The sequence below is a fragment of the Platalea leucorodia genome, assembly GCF_965183815.1.
Source record: "Platalea leucorodia genome assembly, chromosome: W".
Classification (NCBI taxonomy): domain Eukaryota; kingdom Metazoa; phylum Chordata; class Aves; order Pelecaniformes; family Threskiornithidae; genus Platalea; species Platalea leucorodia.
Genome location: NC_138859.1, coordinates 30,605,343 through 30,622,402, shown reverse-complemented (window position 1 = coordinate 30,622,402; position 17,060 = coordinate 30,605,343). Strand labels below are relative to the sequence as shown.

The following is a 17,060-nucleotide window of genomic DNA, read 5'->3' as shown; positions in this document are numbered from 1 at the left end:
GCTGCATTCACCTCTGTGTGCATTCAGGCTGTGGCTCATGGTGACAAAAGCAAACAAATGCAATATCTGTGCGGACATCCTGACTCCAGCCCACACCAAGCGATGCAGCACAGATTCAATAGATCCTGCAATCCCCAAAATGCGATGATGCATCTCAAGGAGTTACGGGGAGAGAGAGGCCCCTATAATATATACCCCAGCTCAGTCAGTGAAGTGACGGTGGAAGAAAAGCCATAACTTTAACTCGCCATGGTTATTATTTTTCCCTTTTTCCGCTGCAGATTTTAATGCATAAGGGTCAGTCTGCCATGACAAACCCTGGCAACAGTCATACGGGCATCAGTGGGGCAGTTAAGTGAGTGAGAATGTGGCAGGGGTCAGGCTTTTGTCAGTTCCTCAGCTTTGTTTTAGTTTTAGTTTCACTTACAGAAGGAAAGCTAAGTTAAGGGACAAGCCAGCAAGCATAGAAGCCAGTAGCATTAACTGCAAGTGTTGTGGTTTGCTACGTAAATCCACAATCCAGAATTTTAAAGGGAATGTGAAACACCGAGTAAGTGCAAGCCTGCACCAGGATTTCCAAACGTGAACCCACCGAAGTGATGGCAAAAATCTCACTGACTTCTGCCCAGCAAGCAGGCAACAGGCCTTCACTCCCTAAGCAAAGATGATGCTGGGATTAATGAAACACTGGCCTATTTGTTAAGGCCAGGATTCAACTTAGCTCACTTAACACCTCACCTGCTTAGTGCAAACTCTTACGGGGCAGAAATCAGGCAGTGCTTGGTGGACAGGCCATGTTGAGCTCTGCAGCCTCCTGCTGTTATGGAATATTATTGTAAGGCTATAGCCAACACCTACGTGAGTCTTTGGGCATCTGATGCTTTTTCTCTATTTATTTTGAATGCAGGTAAGCAGCCCAACAGCCTAGATCGTCTCCCCCACTTTTTCTCCCTTGGAACCATTACTGTCTGTCGCATAAACCTGCCTCGGTTCACACTTGATTGACGGGAGGGATGGTAACAGCTCCTTTAGTGTCGTTATGGTCTGTTGGGTCAGTGCGACTGGTATGCATGCGCACAGGGTATGCATGATAAAAAAAACCCCTGACGTCTTGCTGAAAAATGTGGCTGCATATTTCCAGCTCTTAAGGCTAGGGGAGGCCCTCCTCGATCATCCAGCCCCTTCTGCCCCTTGCTCTTGACCACCGTGCATAGAGAGTCCTCTGCCTGCCCTCCTTGACAGGTACAATCCACTTTTCGGTTGAGCACAAGACACTTTCTGCAGTCTCACTCACTCTTTGCCCAGGCAAAATTTCCAGATACTCTCTGTCAACTTCCTTCAAAAGACTATTCCATCAGCTGCCTAGCTTTTATTATATTATGCAATTTGAATCCTCTGCTAAAGAAAGCCTTGTCTGTGGCACTGGCCACTGGCCAATGCAGGATACAGGACCAGATGAACCACGCTTTTCATCCAAGGTGACAAGGATCCTCAGTTTTTCTCCCTACTTCAGTGCTGACATTCCTGATCTCTTCCAGCTCAATACAGGAAAAAAAAGAAAATAAAACAAAACCAAACTGTCCCCTGTTTCTGTTGTTACACTTCAGAAATTAGTAAGTTCCTGATTCACCCTTTAATTAAAACCTTGGTTTGGCTAAGTAAATACTATGAAATTTGGTTGTTGTCGCTATATTTTTTTAAAAGAAAAAAAGAAGTACCTTTTTTTCCTTCCCTAAAATGCCCAAAGGCACCAGTATATGTAGATACTGAGGGACAAAAACAATCGTAAACCATAAATGTGTAGGAAATATAAGTCTAACCTGGAGAAAGGTAAGAGAAGAAACAAAAGCTCTAGAAACACAAACTTTAATTTATTTCTTTCCTCCACATTATGTAACTTTAAAACAAATCCATTCTTGTAAGGATGATTAGTTGATATGATAGCGGGGCTAGCTGAAGAACAGCTTTCAGTGCAAAACTTAACAGCCAAGCGAGAGGTCCCAGAAAACTAGAGTTTGTATTGGAAATGCTGACACAACCATAACAACAGCATCATAACTGGCTGCAGCTGCTTTTAGAAACAAGAATCCATGTCCAGACCCCTGAAAAAAGAGTTAACATATAGCCTTCTAATTTATGAAGCAATCTGGGCTATCTGTTTGACATTATCAAAACACATACACGCTCATCTGTACGGGAGATTATAATGTACAGGGGGTTGCTTTTTTCCTCTCTCTTCCATCAAGCTATCCAATTGCATTTTGATTGTTTTAAGGGGTTGTTCTTTAGACCTAAGGCATAAAGCCTCCTCTGTTTTATTCCAGTTTATTTGTGCATTTACCTCCCTAAAACTTGTTTGGTTTACTGCCATACTAAATGCTGTATGTGTTGCTTTCAGCCAAGCAAGCCTTATGTTTCAATTATGGAGGAGTTTATTCAGCACCTGTATTGTGTTGTGCTTCTTTTCAACTAAATTTCCATTTCCCAAAGGCTATATGCATGAATGTGTATACATCTCTTTTTTCTGTATGTATACACACACACAAATCTATACATTTATACATATATACAAATATATCATCTTAACTGAATACTCATTTTCATTGCACCTTTGAATTTCTGAGATATCCAAAACCTTCATAAACATCCTTAGACTTAACAAAGTTTTAATTTTTCTGTCATCTATCTTTGTAATCAAACAGAACAGAATATAATGAATGGAAGCCTTGTTTACCTACCCCCGAGGTGTCTTAAATTTCAAAATTATTTATACTTTTGAGAAGGTAAAGCAGCAAAAGAACTAAACTATTCTTTTCATACTGCATTTTTCTAGCTGCATTGAATGCTTATCGAGTGAGGTTCGGGTCAGGTAGGAACACTATCCTAACCACAGGACTGGTGGGTTTCAAGGAGGTTTTGGGGGTTTTGTGCTTTTTCCCCCCCTAAATAAGGGTTGAAAGAATGTTGTAGCTCTCAGGTCTATGGAAGACTCTTGCTTTCCCACTGCACACTATCTCCACTCTTTAAGTGCACTCACCCGCACGTGTTTCAGTAAATCTCAGTTAAGTGTGGAATGCTGATTTCTTCTGACTTCCTAAACAGAATATTATGGAGACCTGTGTGTTTTAATTTAAAACACATTCCAGGCCTTGGGTACAAGCAAGCTTCGATAGAATAGGCTGTTTAAACCTATGAGGACAGTCCTATATTTAGATTGCATTAATTCATAAATATTATACTAAATACTACTTAAATTGGCCATTGTGTGAGCACATGGGTGGGTCAGCTCAGCCCCGGTAGATTTCTACCCGCAGATCTCAGCACACAGCCTCTTCCCAACCCTAGAGCAAAGTACCACAGCAGGAGCCTGTTCCTGCCCCGTGTGGAGAGAAGCGAGGATGGGGGAAATATGCAGCAGCTACATTCGTGCCATGAAAGCTTGTTTTCTCAGGGATCTGGCCAGCCTTTCCCACCTTTCCTCACACACTGCTTCCCCCGTACCCTTTTCTCTCTTTGCGTGTCTGCAAGAGAATTGTGATCCCCTGCCTCTTCCCTGGTATCTGGCCTGGTATCAGCCAAGGCTGCTGGTGAGAGAACCTGGGACTTCAATCTCCTTTTGTGATAGTTTTTTTGGGAGGGGGGCATAATCATGTACTTTATCTTCAGGTTCTTAATTTTCAATTTCCTCCTGCTATACAGGAGTACCACAATAGGATCTCTTCATAATATTTTCAAGAATATACATCCTGTGCTCTCATTTCAATGGATTTACACCTGAAATTACTCTGGTTGCTACGTTTTTACTTTAAGCTAATTCCTGTCTCTTCCCTCCTCCCAACACAAACCCACCTTCTCCCCCTCCATGCCCAAGGTTTTCTCTCTGTGGACTTAAATAAACTACAGTCCACTGTTAACCCTTCAGAGTATACCACTGCCACAGCCTCATCCCCTGGATTAGGAATGAAATCAACTGAAAGTGATGGATCAATTAATGTATAAGCATTATGCATCACTTATGGAAAGCATCTTGGGGTTTCATATTGCCATCCTACCCCTGAGAGCCAAGTTGGACTATCTTTATGCAATTCTTCACCTATGCCTGCAAAGCAAAGCCAAAATAAGGAGATTTGAGTGAATACTATGCTTCACACGACTGCATTCAGAGAAGGGAAAAGAAAAAAAAAATAGATTAAAAATTAAATAAAATGAAATAAAATAATAAAAAAAAGCCAAACACAATCCTCATCCTTCAAAGCTCCATCATGCTTTTTGACTTAATAGTAATTAATCACTACTGGCAAGAAAGTAATTTTTTTCCAGGTAGCCAGAGGCACATTTTTATCAGGATTAGCTAATAAATCTGCGGCATCGCTAGAAAGGAGTTAAAACTCTTCTTGGATGTACTAAATAAAACCGATCTCTGAAACGCTGGCAACTTGGTGTCTATTGAAGCTTCACTCAACCCCTAGCCTGCGAAATAACAATCATCATCATCATTTTTCCTTCCAAAGTCCAAAACTTCTAGGAGGTTAAAAATGACTGGTTCTTTCAAGATGAACTCATGCAATTTGGTTTGATGAGGTGACAAGATTTCCCACCTGGCTTTTTTCCTAGGTTGTAGCTTTAGAACAGAAATGAAATGAAGGGAAATGAAGGGAAATGAAGTTAGTATCTTGCTTAATTCAGGAATATGTGTTAAACACATCCAAGCAAGATAAATGATCCCTCTCTCTCTCCCTCCCTCCCTCCCTCCCCCCCTTCCTGAGTTTGTCTCAGTGAATACAGGCATACAGTAAAAGCAAAACTGAACTGAAAGAGGAAGAATTCACATCTATGAAATAGAAATTAAAGTTAGCGCATAGATTGATTAACTACAGGTTTAAGATAGAACATAACAAAAGAATAAAATCTCATCAACAAATCAAAATAACCTCCCCCACCACAAAAAACCTTTATCGAGGTGTTAGCTCAAAGATTTTCTCTATACTATGTTGAATGATTCTTTTCAGTGTAGCTTTTACTGTTGTTATTTTTATTTTACAGAAACCTTAGATAATTTTTGCAAACACATGTGCGTACACATGAGCTCAGTGGCTACTCTCACTATGCCTCATCTATTAGATGAAACCTCCCAGGACCTTTCTTTCCCTGTGCTTCTTACTATTATTTTTATTGTTGTTATTAATTATTATTGTAGTACGGATGTCATGTTTAAATGATGCCCATCAGACCTTAATGTGGCTTCTAGGAAGCTAGTCTGAAAAGAAAGCAAGGTTCGAAAGGGCTACACTGATCACTGTAAATATGAGAAGGGTGTTTGGAGCGACCGGCAAGAAAGGAAGGAAGAAATATCCTGTAACTTGGACTGAGTCCCCAGTCCCCGAGCCCTGAACATTTTCTCTAGCCTGTGCAAAACTGGTACTTTGCGCTGTCAGGGTATATTTTCATTCACATTTCCTGAGGGTGGAAGAGAGGAGGGGAGTGAGTGGGAAGGGGGAAGAGATGCCTGCTAAACATGCCATTAAGTTCAAGATTTACAACTCACCAAGGCATCTGGAAAGCTGGGAAGCCAGTAATGCCATTACCAGTGACTCTCCCTGCCAGGAGTCCACCAAGCTGGAGTAGACACTGCTACTGAACCTCTCCTGTAACAGATGCAACTTCCACTCCCCCCGTGGCCCCCTGCAAAACCCTTTCTCCTCCTACACTAAATCTGGAGTCACGCCCCAATCACTTCTGATCTGATCTTTTTCTTTTCTTTTTTTTTTAATAACTAAATATCTAATGAAATAAACACACACACACACACATATACAGAACCTGAGTTAATAAAGTGGCTCGCTTTGCTCCTGGGTCTCTCCTGCTCCTAAGCGGGGCTACCATGCAAATTATCTTCAACTTCCTCCCTGCGAGTCCTACTTTCCTACCCGAGGATCCGAGCATCTCTCCCCCAGTACACACACCCTCCCCCACCCCAAAACATAGCATCATCTAATCTGAAATGCACCTCCGGAGAGCCTAAGCTAAGCAGGGCAGAGATGGAGTGAGCGAGGCATCCCATGGGGAGTATGTCTCTATTGCCTTTAAAGAAAACCTAAAAAGTTCCCGGGATGGACTTTGGGCACATTAAAGTAGTGCTTGGAATATGCCTGCTTGGAGACTTCTCCTCTCTGGAACTAAACTGCCACCTGTCCCTCCTGGCTCACCCTCTCCAACACACACACACACCACACACACACACGTTGTGATTTCGTACACACACACACACACCCTGCCCTGCTTGAGATAGGCTTTTTTATTGTTGTTTATATCCCTGTTCCCACGCTGAACAAAACCAAAATGAAATAACCCCCCCGGAGCAACTCACTCTCCTCCACCTCTGGCTTTGGAGCAGACTACAAATAAAAATTGTAACAGCAGTAAAAATAAAATTAAAAAAAAAAAAAAGAAAGAAAGAAAAAGAAAAGGTGCCGGTGCCAGATACACAACAGTTGTAAAATAGGGGCTTCCCAGCTCCTCGCAAACACACGGACAGACACACGGACACACACACCCCTGGGTGGAAAATGTGCGGCTCCCAAAGATAAATAAAGAAATCCTCTTCCTCTTTCAGCACCACCAGCGTGCGGACAGCTGCCTGCCAGCCCCGCCGCCCGCTCCGGCGCTCGCCTGGACGCCCCGGCTGTCGCAAGTGGCTGCATCTCACCCCTCAAAAAAGGGAGGAAAGAAATAAAAATGCTAATAAATAAACCGAACGGAGCTGACCCCCTTCCCTGCCTCTCTCTCTTCTCTTTCCAAGAGGGTCTATTATTTCTTTCCCTGCCCCCCCCCCCCCGCCTGCCGCCTCCGCCCCCGGGCCAACCAAAAATGAAATAAAATGAAATGAAATCGAAAGGAAAGAGAGAAAGAGAGACCCAGAGAGGGAGCGGGAGCCTGCCTCCCTCTCCCGATGTCTCCCGGGAAAGTTCAGGAGGTAACTCACCTTTGTGCATGCCAGTGAACCTGTCCTTCAGCACCGTCAGTTCATAGATCTTCCCGAACTCCTCGAAGAGCGGTTTGAGGTCTTTCTCGTCCAGGTTACGAGGGATCTGCCCAATAAAGAGCTTAATGGCATCGTGGTCCTTCATTGGGATGGTGGATGGGTTTCCGGGACTGTGGTTTAATCCGTTCATATGTCCGTTGGTGCTGGGGTTGCTGTGATTGCTACTCAGGCTGGTATTGTCTGGTTGTCCATTTGCTAACGTGGCCATCTTTATATACATAGAGAAAATCTTCTTTCCTTTTTTTCCCCTCTTCTTTTCTCTCTCCCTCCCTCTCTCCCTCTCTCTCGCTCCCTCTCTTTCACACACACACACACACTCACACACACACTCCTCCCTCTCCGTCTCTCTCTCTGGTTCTAATCTGATTTTTTTTTTTTACATTGAAGATCTGTGTCCTTTCCGTTTAAACAGGCTGGATCGGTTCAAATTCCCAGCCAGACTAGGGGGTGGGGTGTGAGTGTGTGGATGTGCGGGGAAGGGAGGCTGGGGGTGGGGGATTGATTTTGCCTCTACTCTGGCTAAACCCCCTCCTCCCATCCAACCACCCCCCTGTCTGTCTGCCCGGGAAAAGCTTAATGGTATCTTCCAACACGGCCCCTGGCTATAAATAGCACTAGGCGCATGGCTCTTTGAGAGACAGTCAATTTCTATTGTGCCAAGTGAGCAAAAGGGAACGGTTGCGTTTTTAGGACCAATGATGATGATGATTTTTTTTTCCCTTTTGCTTTGCAAGCCCTCCGATCAATCGCTGTCGTTATAATTTCAGTGATCATCGGGAAATTTGCTTTTTTATTTGAGAGGGGGGGAAAAAACAAACCCAAGGTGTTCTGACTTCTTCCTGTTATGATGATGTCTCTTATTTATTATTTACTCTTATTATGATTTTGCAAGTGATAATAAAAGCAGTTCAGATACGGACGAATCCTCGGGTTCAGAGGTTGCTTTTGCTGGTTTTGTTGTGGTTGTGATGTTACAAGCTCTCTACTATATCTGTTCTTGTTGCATCTAAAAAAAATGCATGTTCTTTAAGCTCCTTTTTTAATTATGCTGCTGATGATGATGACATCAAGCTAGGAAAGGTGCAAACTGTATTACTGTAGCTCTTTGGAGGGAGACGAAAAATATCGAGATGACTATTGTTAATTTTCATGCTGTCAATATTTATTTTACGTGTGGGTGTTATCTCCTATACTAGCTGCGTGTGGTGTGTATGTAGTGTGCGTGTGTGTATTGGAAGGGGATTGATTAGATAAGATTTTCTTGCCCGACTTTCAAGCCATCAGGATATTCTGTCTCTCTGATGGAAACATAAATCGTATTTTGTAGTCATCGGGAGTTGCTTGTCCGAACAATGCTCTCTAGACAAAGTGTACTGTATGGTGGAAATTAAATCAGCTCTCCTTTCATAGCATCTGGGGGTGGGGAGGGCAGGGAGGCTCGGATTAAGGACACAGCTCCCCCTTGTCCCCCGAATAATAATATCGGTAATCCCGACAGTAACAAAACAAGGCTCTGCGTGTGCTCAGAGCAATTTTTTTTTCCTCTTTCCCCCGGTTCCCGTGCAAGCTGTGCGGGGATGAAGCTCGGAGAAACACCAGCAGACGAGCTCGGAGCAGCCTGCGAGTTACCTGGCCTGAACCCCCACACACACACCCCGGTCAGGCTGCAGCCACCCGGCGCCAGACGATCTCCCCTACCCCGGGGGTGCTCGCAGCCCCCTCCGGCCCCCACGCCCGGCCCGGGCCGCCCCCAGGCACCCCGGGGTCTCCCGGCCATTGTTCCCGGCGCCGCCGGCTGCTCCCCACGGCGGAGGCGGCGGCCCCGGGGGGCGGGCTGGGAGCGGGACCCCCCCCGGCCGCCCGTCCCCCGGGAGCGCCGGGCAGGGCGCCAGTAACACGTGTGACTGTAAACAGAAGGGGCAGCCGTGAAGGAGGGAGGTTATTAGTTTAAATTTGCAACGTTCCCGCATGTTTTATTGATCGGAATTTATTTTTATTTCTGTTTTAAAAACAAACAAACAAACAAACAAGGAACAAAACCACACCACCTTTGTAGCAGTTTTCACTTTATTTGGCTTTTGTTTTAGTAACAGAGCAGCAAGGAACCTTCCTGCCCCCCCCCCAAAAAAAAATAAAATTAAAAAAGAATCAACCCAATGCAGGTGGCTCAGCTATTACAACTACTCCTGTACTCCTGTGACTGCGAGTCCTCCCGTGCCTTAAACGAGCGCCCCTGCCAGGAGACGAGCGCGGAGGGGCCCGATCCTGGGGGGGGGGGAGGGGTGCGCCCCTCCCCTGGGAGACCGACGGTCCCCGCCGGGGGGGAAGCAAGGCGGGCAGTGGGGCGGCCCCACGGAGGCTCCGGTTTCCCTTCGCCCGAGCCCGAGCCCGAGCCCGAGCCCGAGCTCGGCCCCCGGCAGCCTTGGCTGCCTTTTACGGCTCTTTAAATATCTTTCGCCGGTAATGGGGAGGCAGCTGCTGTCAGACGTTTAATGCTGGCCTGGTGGCAGGCTCTGCGCATTGTCTGCTGTCTGATCAGGCATGCTATTTATTGGGGGTCTAAGGAGGGGGTCTGTCTGTCTTCCCTTCCCGGGCACGCACTTAACAACGTTTAAAGGCTAAAGACACGGAGATCTGACAGCACAGGAGCTGCGGGTGGGTAAAACCCTCAGACAGCCCCTCTCCCAAATTCCCAGCCCCGTGACTCACCTGCTTTCAAATCCTGCCTTGTGCCTTGGACTGTGATAAAAGAACGACAACAAAACCTGCATGAAACAAAATCTTCCAGCATCCCCCCACCCTGAACCAGGACATTACAAATCTTAATATCCGCTCTTTCTGAACCTTAAAACCGCACCTATGATAGAGCTAGGAAAGCTCACTGAAAGAAGACTTGTTAAATCTTTTTTAAAGAAGGAATATAGTGAAAAGTGAAACAGCATCCGGCACTGATCCATCCCAGGGATAGCTCTGTTGACATCTTGTCCATGAGCAGGCCACTGCCTGCAATCACGGCTTACCCCAAATGAAAGCCAATTAAAAGAACAGGGCAGTGAAAAGAGTCAGTTTGTTGCTCAGCAAGGGTGTCCCTTTTATAACAATATATATTTTTTAAAACTTTGAGCTGGTCCACACCCTGTTTTTGCAAAGCTGTAAGTGTAGTCATTTAGAAATGGATGCTATTCAAGTACAGCCCCCTGGTGCACAGGCACAGCTGTGAGGGGTGGCAGGATTAAATAATACAGACACAAATATTGCTACAAGGGCTCTGAGATGAACACAGCTGCTGCTGTGGATGGAAATAAGCTATACCCTATAAGCACCTTTACACATGTACAAGGGGCTGTACTGGATTTTAAACAGATACAGGCAAAGGAGGAATGAAATTGTTATTGATAAACCAGCCTTTGCTGAACAGTTCCCAAGGGAGAAACGTTCCTAGTGTAATCACAGTGGGTCCAGTTCAGCAATCCATAAACAGGGGAGTCCACAGGAACTTTGTAAGAATAAGGTCTTTTGCAACAGGTTCCAGTTTCTTCCAGAGAGTAAAAATTATTTATTTGCTTGGAACCAAAATTTAAATTTTTAAATTTTTATTTTAATTTTTATCCCCCTTTTTTTTTTATATGTCTACTTGCATGAAAAAAGCAACCCCCTCCCAAGCCCATTTACAGCCCCATTTGCTCCTGCTCCTCCCTCTGGTTAGTGTCTTTTTTGGGAACACAAACATTATTTATTTTGGTGTAGATTTCCAGCAATTTTTACCTCCTCAGAAGAAATGCTACCCCAAATCAGCACGGCTAGAAAAATGCACTGATATTGCTAGGCCGGGAGCAGAGAGATACAGCAGGACCAGCCACAGGTGTATATACACCTCGTGCGAGAAAGAGTTTGCAGCTCCAGGCTTTAGCTTTTAATGTGCCTTTCAAAGGGCTTGATTGCTGTTAATCCTGTGAACAACTTCGGTGTTGTTAACAGGACTGCCCGCATTAGTAAAGGTACTTGCATGCATTAATATGCTCCTCATCCCCATGATGTCAATAGACAGCTTTCCAATGACTTCCAGGAGGGCTGGATCAGGCCCTTGCTAGCAGCAAGTTTTTAATGAACACTGTTTTGTGCAGGGAAGGGGGCATAGTGATATGAGCAAGTAAAGAAGGCAGGCAGGAATAGGCCAAAAGGTTGCTGGAGGGGGATTCTTCTGCTGAACTTCAAAACCCTGGACCCATAGCACACAGAACTATCATTCGCTGAATAATATAAAATAAATTGCAGGCAAGTTTTGTTCCAAATAAATAAACAATATGTGTGAATTTTGTTTTTAAATAGTAATTTATCCTTCTTTAGATCTAGGTAGCTATATCAGCCCATATACTCCCAGATTCTCTGCTAGTTTATTTTATTGAGATTTTTCCAAATAAAACATGAGACCATTAATAGCAAAGATACAGCTCTCAGCTACTATTAAAGGGCCCAATCCTGCTAAATCTTCTAACTCAGCTGGGATTGTTTACTTCAGCTTGTTAGGCTTTCTAGGGAGCACTGACAGGATCAGGGCCTATTAGCTACGTAATCAAATAAAATAATTGAGAGCTGCATGTGGGCCTCTAATACATCTAACAAAAGGAGAGGGACCATCATCCGCTAAACTTCAGGTGAGAACCCAAGCATCAGGGGATGGGCCCGATCCTGAAAACCTTAATCTGCATTGTTAATCAGTCTGCTGTGGTCAGAGGGATTATTCATCTGAGGAAGGATTACTCATGTGAACATTTGCAAGATTGGTCCCTGAATTAATGTGTGAATCAGTGTGGGTTGTTTTTTTTTTCCCTTCTTTTTTTTTTTTCCTCTGCCTTAGTTAGAATCAAGAAGGTTGATTGAGGAGAGAAATGAAAAACTGCTTGTTTCCAAAGGAGCTTAGTACAAGATTGTAGTCAATGTAGGCAACAAAAGGTATCACTGTAATAAAAAAGGAGCTTTGGTTATGGAGGCCTTTTGTTATTAAAGTAGCGCTGGTGAGTTTCAAGTGGTAAAATGAAGGCTGCATGGAACCCAGGGGTTAATAGAGGATAGAAAAATAGAAGAGAGCGTGTATGCATGTGTTCGCATGTATGTTTAGACACAGGATTTGTGCAGACACATACATACATATGATTACATTCCACCCAATGGATTCTGCTATTTAAACAGAGCTCTCCAGAATATTCCTATTACCCATGCCATGAACACTGTAAACATGTTGTGTTAGTTCTTTGGAAAGAATATCATTAAGTTTATTATCTCCCCATCCCTTTTCCATAATATATATGTCCCTGTACATAATGAGTAATGAAAGCAGGCAAGCTTGTATTGTAGGGACAATAATGTGTCCTTTTCATCATCAAATCATTAACAAATTAATGCTCACAGCGCCCCTGTGAGGAAGGGAGATTTCAGTTTAATAGGATCTGGTAGCACCGCCATTTACAAAGGTTGCCTGAGACTTCCTATAAAAATATCCTGTTCAACTTTGATTGATAGACTGCACGTTTTGGCTGAAATTCTCTAAGTTGAGTGCCTGCATTCAGTTAAAATTTTTTAATTATTTCTGGAAAATTTCATCTGGAGCTATTTGTCCCTGAGAACAACCCAGAGGAGAACTGGGCTGGTTTGAACTGAGTCAAATGAGATGCTTTGTAAAGCTCTCCTGTCCCCATGCTTTACAGCATCATACTAAGACTTGACAGTAGGTGAAGCTCTCACTCAAGTCTTTTGCTGTCTCGGGGAAAATCTGCCCCAAAGTGGCCAATTAAAAGCCTTGGGGAAATGGCAGTTCTCACACGCTCACTAGAGATGCAGATTTCCAAAACCAGATTCCCCAGTGACTTGGCTCTCACCGGGTATGCTCCAGCAGACAAGAGTTATTCCTGTCATTGCAGCACTGGCCTGGGACAGGCCAGGAAAAATTGGAGTCTGGATACCCGAGACAAAAGCAGGGAGACTGTCTTCCCTATGCTTTTGGGGACTGACAGGGAGATCTAGAGCAGAAACTAAAATGAGAGAGCTGGGGGGAATTCAGGAAAGCTGGAAAGACAAAGGAGGTTGGAGTACACTGGGATGGATTGAGAAGAGACACAAATGGGGAACAGACTGGGGTTCAGACTCAAAAGTAGTATCTGTACTAGCAAATGAACCAGGTCCAGAGCATAGGTTTAAGAAATTTATTAATTGCCTTAATCTTAGAACAGTCTTTGGCGTGGGTTTGGCCCATATCAGCCTCCCAGGCACCTTCTGGGTGCAGTTTGGAGGTCATCACAGACCAGTAGGGTGTTTCCAATAGGCACTACAGACAAGGGTAATGTGGTTTTTGGGAAAAGAGAGTTTAGCCATATGGGTATGTGGTGCCATGCCATTTGCACCCAGGGTTAAAGAATTCTCCAGTTATTTATTTGCATTGACCCAGTTAGCCATGGAGAGCTTGGGAGGAGAGGTTGTGCTGAGACACAGCAGTCTGCTTCTCAGTAGGAAGAATCTGGGAAAATGGAGAGAAATGGGAGGGGAGATAAATCTAATGGGGAACCGTCTGTGGTAGAATGACAGGGAAAAAGGAGGGATTAATATACAGAATGCAATGTAAGAAAACATTGGAAAATAAACTGTGGGAAAGCACAGAGGATCTGAGAGCTCGTGGGGCTGGTAAACTCAGGGACAGGGCACTGGAAAGCTAAGGCAGGAAAAAGAGATGGATTGAGAAAAAGCCAAAAAGTGAAACTGGATACGAGACTGGAACTGGGAGGGGAATACAGAGTGAGAAGGGGTGGATCTAAGACAGGGATGAGTTAAAAGAACAAGAATATTTACCCTGAAAAGCCAGGCAGAATCTCCTGGTCCTCTGCAGTCAACAAACGGCACTGCACATGCCATCTACTCTGTGATGATCATGTAATTAAAGGCTGAATTAGAATGCATCTGTACAACAAAGGAAAATCCAGGTTGTGCACGTAACCTCAATTCTGGGGGACTCTTAATATTTAAGTGTTTGTCTTTGCAACCAGAATAATTTCCTTTTAATTAGGGCTTGTGTGCATGTTTGTGTGTGTGTGACTCTTTTTTTTTTTTTTTTTTTTTTTTTTTTTTTTTTTGTATCTCCAGTTTGGGATTTGGGGACTTTAACTTAATTTAGGTTAAATATGGATTTTAAGCCATCTTTTTGGGAGTGTTGTCCTCCCAGAACTGCAGTCACAGTCAGTGCATATTCTTGAAAATCAGGCCTAACTCTGAAAAGGACTTTAAGCAGCTAATTCATATTTGGGCACCCAGCTGCTTGCTGAACTTTAGAGAGAACCAAGTGCAGAGATTAGGTGTGTGACGTTAGCATCCCAAGTCAGTGGTCACTTTTCAAGTGGAGCTTTACAGCCTCAGGGGAAACAATGACAATGTCAGTGCTCAGATTCAGAACACCCTGATATCCGGTGGCATTCTGAGCTGCCCAGCAGAAAAGGACCTGGGGGTGTTGGTTGACAGCTGGCTGAATATGAGCCGGCAGTGTGCCCAAGTGGCCAAGGCGGCCAATAGCATCCTGGCTTGTATCAGGAATAGTGTGGCCAGCAGGACTAGGGAAGTGATGGTCCCCCTGTACTGGGCACTGGTGAGGCCGCACCTTGAGTACTGTGTTCCGTTCTGGGCCCCTCACTACAAGAAGGACATTGAGGTGCTGGAGCGTGTCCAAAGAAGGGCAACGAAGCTGGTGAAGGGTCTAGAGCACAAGTCTTATGAGGAGCGGCTGAGGGAGCTGGGGTTGTTTAGCCTGGAGAAGAGGAGGCTGAGGGGAGACCTTATCACTCTCTACAACTACCTGAAAGGAGGTTGTAGCGAGGTGGGGGTCGGTCTCTTCTCCCTAGTAACAAGCGATAGGACAAGAGGAAATGGCCTCAAACTGCGCCAGGGGAAGTTTAGGTTGGATATTAGGAAAAACTTCTTCACCGAAAGGGTAGTCAGGCATTGGAACAGGCTGCCCAGGGAAGTGGTTGAGTCTCCATCCCTGGAGGTATTTAAAAGGCGGGTAGACGTGGTGCTTAGGGACATGGTTTAGTGGTGGACTTGGTAATGTTAGGTTAACGGTTGGACTTGATGATCTTAAAGGTCTTTTCCAACCTGAACGTTTCTATGATTCTATGTTTTACTTCTGAAGCTATGCCCAGTCTCACTTTGAACAATATATGTTGTAGGCACAGTCTCAATATTGGATTTGTTTACATGAATGAATACTTGTTTTACAAAACCCATTCTTGTTCCTATTTTATTCTCCAAGTAGCCAGAGGGAATGTCAGTCAGGGTCCAGCATCGACACTGCTGATTTCACATACCTTATTCTAATGCAGATGCAGTGTTGACAATGTGTGTGTGTGGAGTGTGTGTTTGTGCACATGTGTATGTGTGCATCCACACATACACATGTATGGAAATACTGTAGACAGAGAAGGAGGGTGCTCTACAGCCAAATGTGCAAAATTGCTCCTCATCATCTTTTTGTTAGAATTTCATAGTATTCTTAAAGAAAATATTTTTTTCTTATTTTGTATTACCTCTGTCTATCTGTCTGTCTCTCCGTCTATTTCACTATCTCTCTATCTGTCTATCTATTTATCTACTAATCTATCACTTCTTTGCTGTCTGATAGATGATATCTCTACCTGCATTAGTTGTTACTGGTGTTGCAAATATGCTCAGTTTCCTTAATGGTCAATTATCTAAATCCATCCTAGAATTTATGAATGTAATAAACTTTAGATCTGGTCTTATACCTTTTTAAACTTCTATTTCTTATTGTTTTTGTCTGTTTCTCTCCAGGATAGTAAATAACCTATACCATGGGCTGTCTTCTAAAGGCCAGACATGAAGATGGAGGCTGTAAAGGAAATAAGCAAGGATATACAAACTGTCCAGGGCTTCAACAGCAAAGGGAGAGACTACTCATGGTTCTAGTTAACTGTTTAGCCAACCCAACATTAATAAGCTTATGGAACAAATACAAGAGATTGTCTGGCTGGTGTGTATGCACACAAGTGTGTATTCTCTAGGAAAGCGTAGGGTCTTGGTCACTTCAAAATTACTTTTCCACCTGGGAGCTGTTTTCATCTCAGACATCCTTCCAGCATCTCAGGAAACCTGTGCATTGCATGTACCTCCCAGTGATCTTAAAGTAATAGTTATAGTACAAGTGACAGCATAATACAAAGATTCAGACTCCATTTGTTCCATTGACTGCAATAGGAGGGTGAAGAGGTCTTTTCCTGTATTTCCAGCTGGTGGGTTGTGCTGGGCCTGAAATTAGAACAGACAATTTTTCATCCTTTGTGCTTTCTGCATGTATCCATTTAATTTAGGAGCCCCAGTTACCTCTGTAGTTGATGCTGAAAAAGATAGGTGTTATCGAGGGCTGTTCATCTCTCCAGACCTTTAGCCGAAGAGGAAATGGTAGATTTGAATTCAGAAAGCAGAAGTGCCAGATCTCTAGGAGGCAGCAGATGAGAAAAATGCTTAGAGAAGGTCAAAAGAGGGACTGGAAAAGGGGGAGAGAGAGAAATTGAGAGGGAATGCAGAGGTGAAGAGAAAACTGTAACTCACAGGAAGGCAGGAGAAGGCAAAAGAGCTACAGTTTCCTGGAAGAACTAGAAGAGTCTTCGTGAGGAAATGGGTTGGGATAACAAATCCAGAGGTTATCAGGAAAGAACTGGGTAGGTAAGGAAACTGAGGCCTTTCTGAAGGAAGCTCTGAACAGGTACTTAAGGAAACTAGATGCAACAGCTTGGAGGGGTAAAAGCATAAAGTCAAAGAGGTCGAGCATGGGGAGAAATGGCAAAAAAGGTGAAGGCTTTTCTAGAGTCCATAATGGAATAAGAGGTCTCTGAATCTTGTCAGACTTCCACAGTCTTCAAATTCACCTAGGAGACTGACAAAATGTTCCAGCTCCATCCACAGTGGCTCCTCATGGAAACCTTCTATCACTATCAGCTATCATGTTGTGACAGGAAATAAT

At 44.0% G+C, this 17,060-nt stretch overlaps 1 protein-coding gene across 22 annotated transcripts in view; it reads right to left on the bottom strand.

Annotated features, from left to right (window-relative positions):
- The window catches only part of LOC309601571 (CUGBP Elav-like family member 4), a gene marked incomplete at both ends in the record, with an annotated part of 741,391 nt that extends 734,129 nt beyond the window's left edge, over positions 1 to 7,262 (bottom strand). For all 22 annotated transcript variants that reach the window (XM_082334636.1, XM_082334653.1, XM_082334642.1 and 19 more), the window contains one exon: positions 6,983 to 7,262. In XM_082334636.1, coding sequence (XP_082190762.1) covers positions 6,983 to 7,262 — 280 coding nt within the window. The remainder of the gene's footprint in view (positions 1 to 6,982) is intronic.
- Positions 7,263 to 17,060: the final 9,798 nt, after the last annotated feature.